General features: G+C 50.0%; 1 protein-coding gene and 1 non-coding gene across 2 annotated transcripts; one reads left to right on the top strand and one right to left on the bottom strand.

Annotated features, from left to right (window-relative positions):
- Nucleotides 1–126: 126 nt before the first annotated feature.
- Nucleotides 127–17,502, bottom strand: TNFRSF13B (TNF receptor superfamily member 13B). Its single transcript, XM_029052316.2, has 4 exons — nt 17,376–17,502; nt 14,509–14,673; nt 3,650–3,859; nt 127–521 (listed from the first exon to the last, which is right to left on the bottom strand). The coding sequence occupies exons 1-4, from the start codon at nt 17,482–17,484 to the stop codon at nt 265–267; spliced, it is 741 nt and encodes a 246-aa protein (XP_028908149.1). The 5' UTR covers nt 17,485–17,502; the 3' UTR covers nt 127–264.
- LOC114809342 lies at nt 15,880–16,017 on the top strand. Its single transcript, XR_003757129.1, has one exon. It is a non-coding gene; the product is annotated as a small nucleolar RNA SNORA7 (small nucleolar RNA).
- Nucleotides 17,503–18,631: the final 1,129 nt, after the last annotated feature.

Below are 18,631 nucleotides of genomic sequence, written 5' to 3'. Positions count from 1 at the left end.
TGAGGTGGTCAGGAAGTAGCCTTGTCAAATGAGGAAGGAAAGTGTGTGTATGTGTGTGTGTATTTGTGTGTGTGTGCCCAACAGTCAGAAAAATTCATTTCCACAATAGAAGGAAGTAGGCATAAGTGGTGTTTGCTTTTCAGGCAGCAAAACCTGACTCTTCTTTTTCTGAGGCAAGGAAGAATGGTTAAGAACAGGAAGAGAGACTAAACCCAGGGTGCTTACAGCTGTAGGAACCAACAGTCCAGCTCTCCCTCCGGGGTTTCATGTTGTGGGCATCTTCTCTTGAGAGGGTGAGCATATGATTTTTAAGCAGCCATCCTGGAGGCTGGACACTGTCCCAGCCACTCCAACACCATTGGCAGCAGCCCTCTTTCCTTGTGGATGGAAGGTCCCGTTATTGGCCACACTCTCCTTGGCGGGTCTCTGTTCCGGGAAGCAAAAACTACAGGTTTCGATAGGCTCCGGAGACCTGCCTTCCCCAGATCCAGCTTTGTCGCTTCCCGCTTCCATTAGGTGATCTGTAAGAGGTGAGTGGGAATGAGTTCACAGAGAGGACTTTACACCTTCACCCTCCCGGTGTCTGTCTGTCCCCTGGTCTTCCCTTGCTAATGGGGCCCGTTCTAGCTGCAAACAAGAAACCCTATACACTGGGGGCACATAGCAGTATATGCCCACTGTGTGACCTTGGACAAGTCACTTCTCTGGGCTTCCATTTCCTTGTCTGTAAAATGGGGATTAAAAATCTCCTTCCTACTAAGATGGTGAGCCCCATGTGGGACAGAGACTCTGACCTGATTAACTTGAATCTAGCCCAGCGCTTAGTGCTTGACACCCAGTAAGCACTTATTATTATTAGTTATAGTTTTTAAATTATTATTACCTAAGCCCCTCCTGCTATTGAATGATGTTCAGTGTGTTCCTCTAAACCTGAAAAAAATCCCTCGCTGCCTCAAGCACCCCTGTGGAAGTCGAAGTCAAAGTTGCTCTGCCTGGACTAAGGTATGTTTCTTTTTCCTTGATCTCCTAGGAAGGCAGGCGTCTAAACAAGCAAAGTTCTCATTTGCAACTTGAGCTCAGACACTTCAGAGGATCCTTCCCATAACAGCGTATGCCGAGGTCTCAAGGAACGAATCCTACCTTGGATGAAGGTGATTTGGGGGCCGCTGATGACCTGTCCCTTCCTCCTTGGGAAAATTTAATAGGGAAGCTACAGCTGGAGTTCTCTTTGCCTCAGAAACTAATCTTTACCTCATGAAACTTTAAAAAAAAATCCTTCTTTCTTCAGAATGCTGCCTGGACAGAAGTTACTACTACTAATATTTTTTGTTAAGCACTTACTATGTGCCAAGCACTGTACTAAATGCTGGCATAGAAGATAATCAGGTCCCACTTGGGGCTCACAGTCTAAGTAGAAGGGAGAACAGGTAGCTCTATTTTAATAATAATAATTATGGTATTTGGTAAGCCCTTACTATGTGGCAAGCACTGTTCTACGCACTGGGGCTGATGCAAAGTAATCAGGTTGTCCCACGTGGGGCTCACAGTCTTAATGCCCATTTTACAGATGAGTTAACTGAGGCTCAGAGAAATTAAGCGCCTTGCCCAAGGTCACATAGAAGACAAGTGGCGGAGCGGGATTAGAACCCATGTCCTCTGACTTCCAAGCCCATGCGTGCTCTGGTGCTCCCAAGCCACATTGCTTCACTTAAAAATAGCTAAGAGGGAACTAAGACATGAAAAGTGAAGCCAATTGTCCAAGAACACACAGCCGGTATGTGGCAGAGCCGGAATTAGAACCTAGGTCCTCTTACTTCCAAGCCCGTGCTCTTTCTACCAGTCCACACTGCTTCACTTAGGAATAGCTATTCCCTCAGGATCTTTGGTTCACGAAGTGTAAGGGTCACAGAGAAATGTTACCAAGCAGAAATGCCTTCATCATACACCTTGACCTGTTTACCTTTTCTACAATGAGACAGGAGAACAAAGTAATTCAAAGGGTTGTTGTGGGGTTTTATTTTTTAAAACTCAGTAAAAATTGGTTTTATCTTATCCTTTATTTACGCAAGCATTTATCATGCAAGTGTTTCTTCAGTAATAGTCTTCCTCTCAGACCTTTGTCAAAGACACATGTAATTGACATCCCAACTATCAATTGCATATAAGCAATGTTTTGACAACCCTGCTTAATTTAGGCTATCAGATGCCAAATTTCAAAATTTAGCACAATGTAAATATTGATTTGGGGGGGTGAGAGAATTGTGGCGTGAAGTGTGACACTCACATAGGACAAGGAAAAATGTACTGAAATGTGGCAGCTCACCAAGAAAGTCCAGATCCTTTTCAAAATTGGGAGAAGAGCAGTTCCGGAGGGGGGAAGAAAAGTGGTGGAGGGAGAAGTAGGAGTGTGGGGAAAATAAATGGATAAGAAGGATTGTGAAGGCAAAGAAAGCGTGACTGTGGTCTAGCAGGGACTGGAAAGGTAGTGTGGAGACTTCAAGGAAGTCTACAAACTCTAAGGTGAAACAGATATCAAAGTGAGATTGTTCTGTGTAAGGTTAGCACTCAGTGAATGCCATTGATTGGGATGGGACTGTGCATGGAAAAGGTTTGGCTACCACTTGCCCACCTTGAAGGTTTCTGGCACCGAAGGTCATAGGGGCAGCTTTCTCCATTGGGCAGGCTGGACGCTTTCCAGGGGCCCAACGTGGAGTAGTTGAGGGCACAGTGACAGAGGCAACAGCTCCTCTGTTCCTCTGCCCTCCAGCTCTCACCCATTTGAAAACAACCACAGCAGAGCCAGGAAAGGAAGCGGGCGGAGGGGTTTAGAGGGCCATTCCCCCAGCGTGAGGACTTGGGAAGCGTAACCTCCCCTACACACATTCCACTCCTTCCTGCCTCCAGAGCTCGCTATAAGAAGCGGACTGACGGCTCTGCCCCGGCTCCCTCTCCTGTGGATGCAGGCGCGGTCCAGGTTAGCCCATCAGGAATTTTCCAGGATTCCAGTGGGCCCAGCTGGCCCTGGGTGAGGGCAGAATTTGTCCTGAGGTCTCCGGACTCCCAACATCTACGTCCGCCACAGCGGTAAACTGGCTGCGGCTCAGTAAAAGGTGCTAGGATGACATGGGAAGGCTCTGGGCAGAGGTGCTTGAAGCTGGAGGGCGGGAATAATTCCTTCTACTGGTCTTTCCCTAGCCAAGGTGTGGGGCCACCTGGGAGCTCCTCCCTTTGTTGTTAGCATTGGTGAACTCTACCGTGTGTGTGGATCACCTCACAACATCTTCTTAGGCCCTTTCTCCTCTTACTTCCCCACTTAGTTCGAGTTGAACTAAATGAAGCAACACTATTGCTAGTATTCGTCTCTTCTTAGGAGCAATGAAGGACAGGGAGAGAGTGAATGCGCGTGCACGCGCTTTGAGGTGGAGGGCCCTGGGGTCCCCCAAAACATTGAGAAATAGAGCCCAGGAACATGTCTACCAACTCTTTTATATTGCACTCCCCCAAGCACTTAGTACAGTGCTCAATAAATGCAATTAGATTTTAAAGGTCTAAGAACTTCTGCCCTAGACCAAGACTCTACTTGAAAATGTAAAAAACGAACAAACGCACCCTCCCTTGGAGGACACGTGGGCATTATGATGGAACTCACCCTTAGAAGATCCCCCCCTGGTGTGGCATTTGACCGAGGGCGGCTGGCAGGAGAGCTCACCGCCCTTCCTCTTGAGGAAGCAAGTGACCATGATGAGGAAGCAGCAGACGACAGCGCACAGGCAGAGCCCCAGGATGCTGTAGACCAGCACCAACTGGCTCGCCTCCCCTCTCAGCTTCTGTTCAAGAGAAGATGGGGCCACAAAGTTGGCTGCAAGAAAAACAGGAGCGTGAGCAGGAAAGCCCTCCAGGGGAAGGCATCGACAGGGTCTCTAAGAGAAAGGGTACTCTGGTGGGTCAAAATGCGTGAGCTGCACCTATCAGTATTTATTATTAATAATAATAACATCGGTATTTAAGTGCTTACCTCTCTGTGTCACACCTGGAGAGTTTCCAGTACTCTACCAGTCTCAACTATGGGAGGGAGAGTCAAGCAGCGGCCTACCCATTCCACTTGTAGTTTGGGCAGTGGCTAGCGAGTGGCGGCAATCCGCTACAAGTCAAAACTCACCTGTGGTGGGCAGCAGCGGCGCGGGAGAGAGTCTATTGCGGAGACTCAATTTTACTGCGTGGAAGGAGGGAGTGGTAAACCACTTCAGTATTTTGACCAAGAAAACGCTATGGATACACTACCAGAATGATTGCAGATGGAGGTGGGGCGTTCTGAGAGAGACGTGTCCGTGATGTCATAGCGATAGCTATGAGTCGAAGACGACTCCACGGTATAAGACAAGGATTTAAGTGGTTACTGTGTGCCGGGCACTTTACCAAGCACTGGGGTGGATACGAGGTGATTGGCTAGGACACGGTCCCTGTCCCATGCGGGGCTCACAGTCTTAATCCCCATTTTACAGATGAGGTAATGGATGTACAGAGAAGTTAGGTGTCTTGCCCAAGGTCACACAACAGACAAGTGGTCGAGTCAGGATTAGAACCCAGGTCCTTCTGACTCCCAGGCCCATGCTCTACCCACTAGGCTGCCCGGCTTGACATGCCCATGGTCCCACACGTATTATGTCAAGACACGCAGCATGAAGTGACATTACAGGTGGGACTGGAAGCAGGGCTCCCCAGGGCCCCTCAACCCCTGGCCCCTACCTGTCGAGCGGGCCTAGGAACCTCCCAGAGGGGGGTGATTTTCTTTCTTCCTTTCTCCCCCATGCCTCCTAGAGCAATTTTCCTGCAGCCCAGAGAGTGCCTAGATCCAAAGTTTGGGTTGACCTCTTCTGTGCAGGTCCAAAAATGATCTCCTCCTTGCAACAGCTGGATGGTGACAGTGGGGCTGGAAGAGGAGCAAGGAAGATGGAAGGAAGGAAGAGATCCAGTGAGGAGGCCTCAGTTGCTTCCCTAGCCCTGGGAGCCAGGCTCAGAGCTGGGCAGGAGCCAGGGAATGGCAGTGGTTTGCCCACGGATGGGCAGCGAGGCGGTGGCTCAGAGGCCGGGCTGGATGAACTGTGCCATGCCGGCCAGGTGCTGAGCGACACAGCCCTGTGCTTTTTTTTTTAATGGTATTTGTTAAGCGCTTACTCTGTGCCAGGGACTGTACTAAGCACTGGGGTAGATACAAGTTAATAAGGTTGGACATGGTCCATAGCCCACATGGGGCTCACAGTCCTAATCCCCATTTTGAGAGATGAGGTAACTGAGGCACAGAGAAGTGAAGTGACTTGCCCAAGGTCACACAGCAGACAAGCGGTGGAGCCGGAATTAGAACCCAGGTCCTTCTGACTCCCAGGCCCACGGTCTGCCTATGAGGTCATGCTGCATCTTCTGCTTACGTCCTCCTAATGGGGTTGTCTTCAGTCACCTGCCCAGGCATGGCTCACTCGTGGAGTGGGTCAGTACTCCGTCCGTCGATGACCCTCACCCGCAGTCTGGCTTCGGGTTCCTCCTGCTGGTGCCGGAGGCGGACACCACAGCCCCTCCTCCAAGTCGGGAGACGTCACTCCCCATCAACTGAAAGGGCTGCCTCTACCCCCGCCAACTCTGCCACCCAAATTTCAATAGCGGAATGGCTGTCCCGGGACCGTTCTTTATACCGGAGCTGAGTTCTAGCCCCTTCTGCTTTAATAATAATGTTGGTATTTGTTAAGCGCTTACTATGTGCAGAGCACTGTTCTAAGCGCTGGGGTAGATACAGAATAATCAGGTTGTCCCGCGTGAGGCTCACAGTTAATCCCCATTTTACAAATGAGGTAACTGAGGCCCAGAGAAGTTAAATGACTTGCCCACAGTCACACAGCTGACAAGTGGCAGAGCCAGGAGTCGAACCCATGACCTCTGACTCTGAAGCCCAGGCTCTTTCCACTGAGCCAAGCTGCTTCTCTTTACTTCCAGTTCTGTTCCTGCCCACCCAACCCCTGCTTCTTAGCTTCCTCTGCCCGGCTCTTTCTTCTCTCACTGTGCTTTCATGGGAGTTGTCCCTCGAGACCAAGCTCTGGCCGCTCCACTCTTTCTCATTCTCTCTGGAGTTCATCCTCTCTCGTGTTTTCAGTTACTCCCTTTTTAGGGTTGACCCTCTAGTCCTTACTACTCCCCACCTGCTTTACAATCTCATATCTCCTCCAGCTTGCACCTGGGTGACCCGTCATTTTCAATTCCGCAGAACCTTTCATCTCTCCTCCTCTATCTTCTCTGAGCCAAACATTCCTCTCAATGTTCACACCACCACCAACCTTCCCGACTCTGAAGTTGTAACCTTAGGGTCATCTTTGACTGCTCGCTCTCGTTTTCCTTCACGTTCACTTAGTGTCTAATTGCAACTGTGTTTTCCACTAGACCATCTCACAGATTCTCCCTCTTCCTTTCCACCTTTCCTGCCACACCCTGGTTCAAGCCCTCATCAATTCCCTGCTGTTTTACCGAAATCACTTCTTTAATGGTGTCTCCAGCCTCAATTTCCCACTCTGGCCTACCCTTCATTGTACTGCAGGGATCGTGTTTCTGAAATTCCATTTAGAAGATACCACTCATTTCTCAAAAACCTTCAGTGGCTACTCATTTCTTCTCACAAAAAGCAAAAGAGCATTGACTTCGAAACTCTCACCACCTGTCTCACTCTTGCCTAGTCATTTTCTTCTCCTGCCTCACTCCACTGTGTACTCTTTGCTCCTAACATGCAAACCTTCCAACTGTACTACGCTCGTGACTCTCCAAACTGTGATTCATTCATTCTGTGTCACATTCTCATTCCTGTGCCATTCTGCCTACAACTCAAACTGAACTCATCTTCCCACCCAAACCCTGTCCTCCTAAAAAAGTCACTTCCTTCAGGAGGCATTCCCTCACTGTCCCCATCTTCCTGGTCATGCCGTTTTATCAGCCACGCTAGCCCTCATGCATGGATCTGTTTATTTTTAATACTCATCTTTTTTAACCGCTTATTTGTGGTTTATCCTTTGGATCTCTTCTCTTTCTCTTCTTCTCTTGTATATTTGGCAGTTTATAATAAACTCCTCTAGAGCAGGGATGCTGTGTCTTCTATCGAATATTCTCCAGCGCCCGTTACAGTGCTTTGCACACAGGTACTCTTCCTGTGGGCAAGGAATGTGTCTACCAATTCTGTTGTATTGTACTCTCCCAAGCGCTTAGTACAGTGCTCTGCACACAGCACTCAGTAAATACCATTGATTGATTACTCAAATACCGACGGTGACTTTAGCACTGGGAGTTTCTCAGTGTCTCGGATAGAGAGCTGCAGCTTGAGATAAACAGTTCTAGGTTGCAGATGATTAGCAGTAATAATAATAATAATAATGATGGCATTTGTTAAGCGCTTGCTATGTGCCGAGCACTGTTCTAAGCCCTGGGGGAGATACAAGGTAATCAGGTTGTCCCACGTGGGGCTCAATTTCTTAATTCCCATTGTACAGATGAGGTAAGTGAGGCCCAGAGAAGTTAAGCGACTTGCCCAAAGTCACACAGCTGACAAGTGGCGGAGCTGGCATTAGAACCCGTGATCTCTGACTCCCAAATCCGGGCTCTTTCCACTGTGCCACGCTGCTTCTCACGAACTGGGGGGCAGGAGGCCCTGGACTGTGCTCACACCCATCCGCTTTCTAGTCTGGCGGCAGATTATCGACACAGCTTGTACGGGTGCGAGGAGGGTGCTGCAGTTTTCAACTGCCCCGAACATTCGAAAAGCCAGAATAGCTCCCCACTGCAGAGGAGCGAGTTAAGATGGCCATTTTCCCACAGAAACTTCGCTGTGCCCTCAATGGACTCCATTATTACTGTTAGTGATGATTCAGGGGGAGGAAGCTCGTTACGATCAGGGAACGCTCTCCCAACTCCATTGTATGTCATCTGTTCATTCAGTCGTATTTGTCGAGGGCTTACCTGTGTGCGGAACGCTGTACTAGGCATTTGGGAGCATACACTACAACGATAAACAGACACATTCCCTACCCACAACAGCTTACACCTCTCCCAAGCACTTAGTAGAGTGCTTTGCACACAATAAGCACTCCAGAATGAATGAATAAATGCCTTTGATTGAGGAGGAAAGGAAGAAATATTTGGGGGAAGGGAGGAAGGAGGCTCCCTAGCTACTCGGTTGAGTCTGGCATGAGTGAGCTTCCTCCCCATCACAAAACCCCAAATCCCACTCCCTGAGAACACAGGATACCTCGAATTCCCAAACACTGGGCCAAATGGGTCTTGAAATATCCTCTTGGGTGAGAGCTGGCATTACTGTCAGCTGTGTGACTGTGGGCAAGTCACTTCACTTCTCTGTACCTCAGTTACCTCATCTGTAAAATGGGGATTAAGACTGTGAGCCTCATGTGGGACAACCTGATTACCCTGTATCTACCCCAGCGCTTAGAACCGTGCTCTGCACATAGTGAGCGCTTAACAAATACCAACATTATTACACCTCTCAGATCCTCTGAGGCCCAACGGGTTGGGGGGGGAGTGCGGGGGTGTGTGTTTGTGTGTACGTGCACATTCATTCATTCAGTTGTATTTACTGAGCCCTTACTGTGTGCAAAGCACTGTACTAAGCGCTTGGGGAAGTACAATATAACAACAGACACATTCCCTCCCCACAGCGAGCTTTAGAGCTTAACTAGAAAGCCATTAGCCTATCAGACTACAGAAACCCTCACTTTTTGTGGACGGGTTGGGGCATCTCTGACCTCTTCCAAGGCCCTTCACCCCCCACCCCGGGCACACATGCAGGGAGAGAATCAGAGTTTTCCCCAGCCTTTCCAGTAACTTCAATCTAACATATCAGAACAGTAATAACGGAGTACATTGAGGGCATAACGAAGTTTCCGTGGGAAAATGCCCATCCTAACTCGCTCCTCTCCCTCTCGCTCCTCCGCAGTGGGGATCTATTCTTGCTTTTCGAATGTTTGGGGCAGTTGAAACCTGCAGCACCCTCCTCGCACCTGTACAAACAGTGCCGAGAATCTGCCACCGGACTTAGAAAGCGGATGGGTGTGAGCACAGTCCAGGGCCTCCTGTCCCCTAGTTGGTGAATCATTTTGAGTTTGCAAATGATCCTACCAGGACAAATGGGGAACCTCCAGGGTAAAACCCTTTTTTATGGCATTTGTTAAGCGCTTACTATGTGTCAAACACTGTTAGTTAATTACTTATGGTACTCCTTAAGCACTATGTGTCAAACACTGTTCCAAGCACTGGGATAGGTATACGTTAATCAAGTGGACACGATCCCTGTCCTACATGGGGCTCACACTCTTAATCCCCATTTTACAGATGAGGTGACCAAGGCCCAGAGAAGTGAAGTGACTTGCCCCAGGTCACACAGCAGACAAGTGGCAGATTGAGGGTTAGAGCACAAAGTAAGCGCTCAATAAATACGATTGAATGAACTCAGGTCCTTCTGATTCCCGGGCCTGGGAGTCAACTAAGCCATGCTGTTCCAAGTGCTGGGGTAGATACAAGTTAATTAGGTTGGAGATGGGCCCTGTCCCACACGGAGTTCACAGCCCTAAGTAAGAGGGGAAAACCTTTCCACTTCCACAGGACTGCCAGGATTAGTTCCCCTTCGGAAACAGGCCAGCAGAGATCTAAATTCCCTCATGGGGTGTCTCTCACTCATCCACCCTCCACGTGGAGCAGCGAAACCCAACCTGGTGCCAGCTCGGTTTATCATCAGGTTTTCCAGGAAGGGACGGGCCCCTGGAAGCCGGGCCCTCCGGCCACACAGACGGGAGTGGAGGCAGAGGCAGACCTAAGTGATCTAGCCCAAAACGCTGAAGTCTCCACAGGAGGAAAGGGTTAATAATAATAATAATAATAATGGCATTTGTTAAGTGCTTTCTATATGCAAAGCACTATTCTAAGCGCTGCAGAGGATACAAGTTGATGAGGTCATCCCACATGGGGCTCACGGGTTTCATCCCCAGTTACCTCAGTTACCTCATGAGGCACAGAGAGTAATAATAATGTTGGTATTTGCTAAGTGCTTACTATGTGCAAAGCACTGTTCTAAGCGCTGGGGGGATACAAGGTGATCAGGTTGTCCCTCATGGGGCTCGCAGTCTTCATCCCCATTTTCCAGATGAGTTAACTGAGGCCCAGAGAAGTGAAGTGACTTGCCCAAAGTCACCCAACCGACAAGTGGCAGAGCCGGGATGTGAACCCATGACCTCTGACTCCCCAGCCCGGGCTCTTTCCACTGAACCACGCTGCTTGTGGGTTGTGGGCGGCCGCAGGTGAGCGTGGTGCACAGTGTCAAGCACTTGCCTGGTTAGGAGGGCAGTGAGGGCCGATTTTCCCCACCCTCGACTTTCCCAAACCACGACTTTCCCAACTTTCCTAACCCTCCTGCTTCTGACAGACCCGAGGTGAGACGGTGGGAAAATGCAGGAGGCTTCAACCCTGCGACTCCCGCTCTGCACCACAGGAGGGCGCCAGCTCACCGCCTCGTCAGCGCTAGGCCTTCCCCAGGCCGGCCTGTCGATGGGAAGCTCTTGCCCACTGGGTGAATTGTTTTCCTCCTCTCCTGTTGCTACTTTCAAGTGACTGGGACCTAAAATTAGACCTTCCGTTTTATTCGTTTCACCCCCCCTCACCCACCTTCCTCTCCCAGGTTCAAATTTGATTGGCAAATCGCTCAGATTGTAAACAGAATGGCAGGGTGCAGCTGACAAGGAGAGGTAGCTTGCAAACTCGCCGCCGCCTGGTTCTCGCCCTGCTCCCGGGTTTCCCTTAGGCACGTCGGATGGGATCCTGGGTCCCCCTCAGTCCACCCATCCGGCCCCTGTGGCAGATGGACGGGTTTCAGATCCACCCAGCTGACCGAGGAGCGTGTGGGACGTGGTGAATTAAGCGCCCCCCGCTCTCCAGAAGCTCTGTGGTGGTTTTCTTGGACAAGCTGGGAAGTAGAAATAATTGCCAAGAGGGACTAAACTAAAAAATCCTTTAGTTGGAGGAGTCTCAAAACAAGAGAGATTCTAATTTTCCTGAGCCGGTTTAAGGGCAGACTGCCTAAAGTCGGTGCGGGGAGGCTAGACGACTCTTCGAGCAAGGAATGGACATCCCTCTGGTGCCAAGAGCATGATGACTTGTGTTTGGAAAATGTCAATTTTGTAAGAGGTTTTGTCTGGTCCACCAGTCTCCCCAGTACTCTTGTCCTCCCGCCCCTGGTAGGACTATCATTAACCACCTGAGCACCCTTTGGCCTGTGGCATCTTAGTTCTTCAAGTTGTTAGGGATTTCCCCCGGCCGTGGGGCAAGTCACTGTGCAAGAGTGATGGCTGCCAGGTTCTGGGCCCCCTAGTCCCTACTGGGTTCCTGTGCACAGGCCTCTGAGTGTTGACTGACTTCTCAGAAAAGCGTAGAAGATGGACGGGGCTTTGACTCCCTCCCAATTAGGAGTGGCTGGCACTTCCACCAGTTGGTCAGGGATCAACCGGCCCTGCCTTAAGCTGAAGCATCTCTCCACATCTGGCTGCGGCAGCGACCAGCTGAGTACTCATCTTGGGGGTGGGACCACAGAAGCAGCGTGGCTTAGTGGAAAGAGCCCAGGCCTGAGAGTCAGAAGGACCTGGGTTCTAATCCCAGCTCTGCCACTTTGTCCGCTATGTGATCTTGGGCAAGTTACTTCACTTCTCTGGACCTCAGTTACCATACGTGTAAAATGGGGATTAGGACTGTGAGCCCCATATAGGACAGGGACTGTATCCGACCTGATTAATTTGTACGTACCCCAGCATTTACCCTCTCAGGGTCGCACCTGGGGAGTTTCCAGTTCTCTAACAGTCTCGACTATGGGAGGGAGAGTCAAGCAGAGGCCTACCCATTCCATCTCTAGCTTGGCCAGTGGTTAACCAGTGGAAGGCAACCTGCTAAAAGTCAACACTCACCCGTGCTGTACAGCAGCGGCACGGGAGAGAATGAAGGGCGGAGACTCAGGTTGACTGCACAGAAGGAAGCAACGATAAACCACTTCCATATTTTTACCAAGAAAACTATGAATACACTACCAGAAAGATGGCAGATGGAGGTGGGGCTTTCTGGGAGAGATGTGTCCATGGCGTCACTATGGGTTGGAGACGACTTGATATCATAAGACAAGACCCCAGCACTCAGAACAGTACGTGTCACTTAGTGCTTAACAGTACCAAATTATTATTATTATTACTATTATTATTATCATTAGTTGGGACAGTGCTAGAGGAGTCGGGAACCAGGTGGAACCCCAGCAGGGATTGGGTGCCCCTTTAGTGTCCTTTATGGGGGAAACCCTAAAGTAGACTTCAAAGCTGAGCTACTCCCACTCCCCCAAAACTATTCCAGGGATTGTGCCCACCTGAATTTCTGCTGCTCTCAAGAGGAGGTCGGGAGAGTTTGTCGGAGTAGGGGCTAAACTGCAGGGCGTTCAGGCATTTGCTTGTCATCCAGGGACCCTCTATAGGTGCCAACTTTTCTTTCCAAGTTTCAGGGTGGTGAAAAGAAGCAGGTCTCTGGGCAAGGTAGGACTTCAGAATGGAAAGCAGCCTGGCTCAGAAAAGCCAATAGATTAAAAGGCTCTGATCTGGGAGCTTCCTAGCCCCCTTAAATTCTTTGGACTTTACAATCCCACTCGGGCAAGGCTGGGAGCCTAACCCAAAGAGGGGCGACATAAGGACCCAGGGGGCTGAAGGTGGGGGGAAGGGTAGACGGGGCAGGGGACACCCTTCAATGCAACCCCCAGCTACTCACGCGAACTGCTCCAACCCTATCGAAAGCCACCTTCCAGTGTGACCAGGATGGAACCCGCTACCTCCGCAATGCTCCACAACCCCTAGGTTGAACTCCCTCCTTCCCTCCCAAATCCTTCCCTCCCCCACCCAGCCGGGCTCAAGGGGAGAGAAGCGGGGTCCGACGATCACCCCCAATCTCATCTTCTCCTGCCCTGTAGACTCTTGCCCGCAAGGAGCCTGAGCTAGGAGCGAGGGAGCTGCTCCTGCAGATGGAAGAACCATCTGCTCCGGTGCAAATCCTCTCAACTGATTAGTCCCTCCTGGGCTGAGGGAAACATGTGGGGATCCAGCTGGGAATGGAGGGAACCTCGCCATTGCCAGACACTGGTCGGTTAAGTTGGGGAGACCGTTCCAGTGCGATCATATGCAGCAGCAGGTGATGATGCCACGTTGTGGGGGCTGGGGGAGGGGGCACCACTAAACCCATTTTAATCCCTGGCAACTAGGTGTTAGCTAGGCTCTCTTAGGCAGAGATCATGTCAACGCATTCTACCGCACTCTCCCGAGCCTTCCGGATAGCACTCTGCACCCAAAAGAAATGAGGAAACAGTGGAACCTAATGGAAAGAGCATGGGCCTGGGTGGGAGCCAGAGAACTTGGGTTCTCATCCTGGCTTTGCCACTTGGCTGCTGTATGACCTTGGGCCATTCACTTAATGTTCTGGGCCTTGGTTTCCTCAACTGCAAAAGGTAGAGTCAATACCTCTTCTCCCTCCTTCTTAGACTGTGAGTCCCATGTGGGATAGGGACTGTGTCTGGCCTGATTAACTTGCAAGCACCACACTGCTTTGAAAAGTGCTTGTCGCAGAGTAAGTGCTTAATGGATGTTTGGTAAATTCTACCCATTGGTTGTCAACAGTGCCATTGCCCCAGGAGCTGGCAATGCCTAGGGGTAAAGCCCCTCAGCGTCCCATGAAGCGGGCACTGGGAACTGCTAGGTTTTTCAGAAAGGAAAAGAGGAGGAGGAGGAGAAGAAGGCATCCAATCCTCAGGGGATTTGAACCTGAACAGTGATGAAGTGGCAGTGCCCTAGGGAAACATGACCCCACCCCCAGGCCCAGCCTCACCGCTTTCTGCTCTTGAGTTGTTCCACACAATCATAGGCCCGAGAAGCTGGGGACACAGAGCGGGGCACTGATGGGCAGTTGACAGCCCCAGCTTTGGGTCACTCCTTATGGCAAACTGCCCTCAGGATGCCCGGGACATATTTGCCCATGACCCCACCACAGGGCAAGTCTGATCCGTGAGGCTGATATTTTCCCCTCCCGCCCCTGCTGTTTTTTCTGATCCAGGCCCCAAGCTCACCCTCAGGCTGTCAGTCTCCATGTTGGATGGCCCTTTCTAAGAATAATAATAATAATAATAATTCTGCCACTAGTCTGCTGTGTGACCCTGGCCAAGTCACCTTCTCTGACCCTGTTACCTCATCTGTAAAATGGGGATTGAGATTGTGAGCCCCACATGGGAGAGGAACTGTGGCTAATCCGATTGGCTCGTATCCCCCCTCAGCGCTTAGTACAGTGCCTGGCACATAGTAAGCGCTTTAACAAATACAGCAATTATTATTATTCATAATCATAGCATCCACAGAGGGTGCTGAAGCCCCCACCGACCCAGCTCTGTGGGAAGAGGCTCTCTCTTACCTGGAAGCTCATGGGACCATCTGGCTCTCTTCTGTCCTGTTGGGGTGTTCTGACAGAAAGGGGCGCACTGCAACGGGTGTTGTCCACAGGTGGCCGAGCATTTGATGCACTGTCTCAAGAGCGTGTCATAGTAGACCCCTTGTTGTCTGTGGCACTTGAGAGATTCTAGGAGGAGGAGGAAGGAAGCATGAGGCTCTAAGGGAATAAATAATGAAAGCAATGACTACCACCGGTATTGATCGAGCTCTTACTGTGTGCGCATCACTGCACTAAGCACTTGGTAGACTACAGTACAACAGAGTTGAAAGGCATGTTTCCTGCCCACAAAGAGGTGAGAATCTAGAGAGGGAGGTGGACTCGGAGGATGGTTGAATATCCTTTGCTTGAAGGCTACTTAGGCAATGCAGAAGGGAGAGGGAGTGGAGAAAAAGAAGGCCTAATGGAGGACGGCCTCTTGGAGGAGATGCAATTTTAATAAGGCTTTGAAGGTGGGGAGAGTGGGTCTCATCTGCTCTTCTGCCAAATGAGAAACAGGTCAGATGGAGAGGAAGGAGCAGATTTTAGCAATGTTGTCAAAGTAGAACTGACAGGATTTGGTGAACAGACTGATTATGTGGGTCGAATGAGAGAGTTGAGATGAGATGAGAAGGTTTTGGGCTTGGGAAGAGAGTAGTGTCTAAAGAAGCAGCATGACTTAGTGTGGATAGAGCATGGGCGTAGGAGTCAGAAGGTCATGGGTTCTAATCCCAGCTCTGCCACTAGTCTGCTACGTGACCTTGGGTAAATCACTTCTCTGCACCTCAGTTACCTCATCTGTAAAACGGAGATTGAGACTGCAAACCCAATGTGGGACAGGGACAGCATCCAATCCGATTTGCTTGTACAAGCAGGCGCTTAACAAATGCTATAATTATTATTATTACAGTGATGAGAAAGACAGTGAAAACAGGGTTGGGACAGGACAGGGAGTTAACTTTGGGCCATGTTTAATTTGAGGTGTTGGCAGAGTATCCAGGTAGAGATGATCTAATGGCAAGAGGAAATGTGTGACTGCAGAGGCGAGAGATGTAGATTTGGAAATCATCCACCCAGTGATGGTAGTTGAAGCCATGGGAGTGAATGAGTTCTCTAAGGAAGTAGGTGTAGATGGAGAATAGAAGGGAACCTAGAACTGATCCTTCAGGGATCCCCACTGTCAGAGGGTGGGAGGCAGAGGAGAAGCCTGCAAAAAAAACTGAGAAGGAGAGGTCAGAGGGATAGGAGGAGAACCAAGAGAGGATAGTGTCAGTGAAGCCAAGGTTGGATAATATTTCAACGTGTCGAAGTCAGATGAGAGATCGAAAAGGATTTGGATGGAGTAGAGGCCATTGACCCTCTCAGTTATCGCACCTGGAGAGTTTCCAGTACTCTACCGGTCTCGGCTATGGAAAGGAGAGTCAAGCAGAGGCCTACCCATTCCACTCCTAGCTCGGGCAGTGGCTTGCAAGTGGAAGGCAATCTGCTACAAGTCAATAAATTATGTGGCCAGATCATTAGCGGAAGGAGCTGGGATGGGCAGGGGGTTTGAGGAAGGAGTTAAATGTCTAAAACAGCTGGTGTGGGCAATGGGTATGGTCAAGCCAGTAAGGGTGGGGAAGTATTCTTGGGCAAGGGACAGGGCAGAGCTACAGCAGTTGAGGTGATAATCCATCGTACAGTGTCTTAGCACCTTTATTTTTGAAGCGCTTACCCCTGTAGAGGTAGGTACTATCACCATTTTACAGTTGTGGAAACTGAGTCACAAACAACTCGAGCTTCCTCAGAGCTTCCTAGTTGGTAGCAGACCTGCTACAGGAAAAACCAGCTCTCCTGACCCTCTGGTCAGGCAGGCTGGTCCCCAGGTGGGAAAATACCCCGCTCTCGTTTATGTGGTTCAGTAGTGACTATATTCAGAGAGCCTGAGAACTGTGTTAGGTGGTCATCTGATTGAGAGGAACCAACCACAAACATTCCCAGTCCAGTGCCGCTCTGACCTTCAGTTGACATGTCCCTGTTGACATGTTGACATTCCCAGTCCAGTGCTGCTCTGGCCCATTTAGTTGACGTGAACTGCCCTGCTTACTTGCTTTCTTTGGCCTTGTGAATCAGAGAGGGCCATTTTGTTTACAGGCAGCATAGCCTAGTGGAGAAGGCATGGGGCCGTTAGCTAGAAGACCTGGGTTATTGAGCAGCAGCGTGGCTCAGTGGAAGGAGCATGCACTGGGGAGTCGGAGGTCATGGGTTCAACTCCCGGCCCTGCCACTTGTCAGCTGTGTGACTGTGGGCAAGTCACTTCACTTCTCTGTGCCTCAATTACCTCATCTGTAAAATGGGGATTAACTGTGAGCCTCACGTGGGACAACCTGATTACCCTGTATCTACCCCAGCACTTAGAACGGTGCTCTGCACATAGTAAGCGTTTATCAAATACCAACTTATTATTATTACCTCAGCGCTTAGAACAGTGCTCTGCACATAATAAGCGTTTAGCAAATACCAACATTAATTAATCCCAGCTCTGCCCTGCTATGAGATCTTAGGCAGGTCACTTAACCTCCCCCAGCCTCCATTCCCTCATCTGTAAAAAAAAAAAAAAAAGATAAAATATCCACTCTCCTTATGAGAGAATAGGGACTGTGCCTGTTCTGAATATCTTTCATCTCCCACCTCTCTTAGCACAGTGCTTGGCACGTAGTAAGCACTTAATACTACGGTGATTTTCCTGGCTGTGGGGGATCTATTTGGAAATAGGAGGTGTTTATCTTGGATCACCCTGGTGGGTGGTGCCCGTCGGGCCGCCCAAACCCTCCTCCCCTCGCCCAGACCCAGCTCCCTGCACCCGATCTCACCGCAGAAGGTGGCACAGCTCTTGGGATTGGGTCTGTTACATGTGGATCTGCAGGGGACGCAGCAGCGCAGGAGGGGGTCCCAGTACTCCTCCTCCGGGCAGGTTCCCATGATCGTCCTCCACGCATACGGCCAGGGATGTCTGCAAAACAGGGGGTTAGGGAGGAGTCCCAGATGCTACCCTCAAGGCACTGAACTGCCAGCCGAATCTCTCGAAGCAACAGACGATTCTCCCCTCCAGGAAGCCCCCCAAGTGACCCCCCAAACACATATCTTATGTAATGTTTCCCCCATTCTGTTTCTTCTTTCTTGAACTCATTACTTCTACAGTAGTGAGAATTGTGTTTAAGTGCTTAGTGTGGGCAAAGTACTCTACTAAATCTGTAATCACCATGTGGGACGGGGACTGTGTCCAACACGGTTTGCTTGGATCCACCCTACTGCTTAGAACAGTGCCTGGCACATAGAAAGTGATTAACAAATGCTCCTTTACTATTAAGTGCCGTCGAATCGTTTCTGATTCATCGCGACTCCATGGATATACTTTTTCCAGAACATCCTGTCTTCTGCCATAATCCGCAACCTTTCTAATGGTTCTTCCGTTACTGTTGTTATGATCTCTATCCATCTAGCTGCCGGTCTGCCTTTTCTCCGTTTGTCCTGGACTTTTCCTAGCATTGGCATCTTCTCCAGAGAATTAGTCCTTCTGATTATGTGTTAAAAGTATTCTAATTTAAGTCGAGTCATTTGGCCGTCCGAAGACCACCTTGGTTTAATTTGCTCTAAAATCCATTTGTTTGTCTTTCGGGCAGTCCATGGTATTCTCAAAAGCCTACTGCTATTATGATTATTACTACTAAGCACTGGAAGAGAATACACAGGTGGGAATTAGACATGGTCCCTCTCCCTTGGGGACTGTGAGGTGAGGGGAGCTTGTCCTGTCTAATGCTGTCGTCTCTGATCCATAGTGACATCATGGCACATCTGTCCCAGAACGCCCCACCTCCATCTGCTATCGGTCTGGTAGTTGGGTCGGAGACGACTCGACTGCATAGGACAAGGAGGGGAGCTACACACATAGATTCCATGGAATCGTCTACTTTAAGGTCTGAAGTCCCTAATCCCTGGTCTCTTGCAACGCCTGAGGAATGTTTGGTCTCAAGTAGAATGGGTAGGTCTGATGTCCCCAATGAAAAGGCGAACCAACAACTCCATCTGTGTCGGTCTCACTCTGCCATCCACTACCCTTGATGTTTCC

The sequence above is a fragment of the Ornithorhynchus anatinus genome, chromosome 2 (assembly GCF_004115215.2).
Source record: "Ornithorhynchus anatinus isolate Pmale09 chromosome 2, mOrnAna1.pri.v4, whole genome shotgun sequence".
Lineage (NCBI taxonomy): Eukaryota > Metazoa > Chordata > Mammalia > Monotremata > Ornithorhynchidae > Ornithorhynchus > Ornithorhynchus anatinus.
This window is presented reverse-complemented; position numbering and strand designations above follow the sequence as displayed.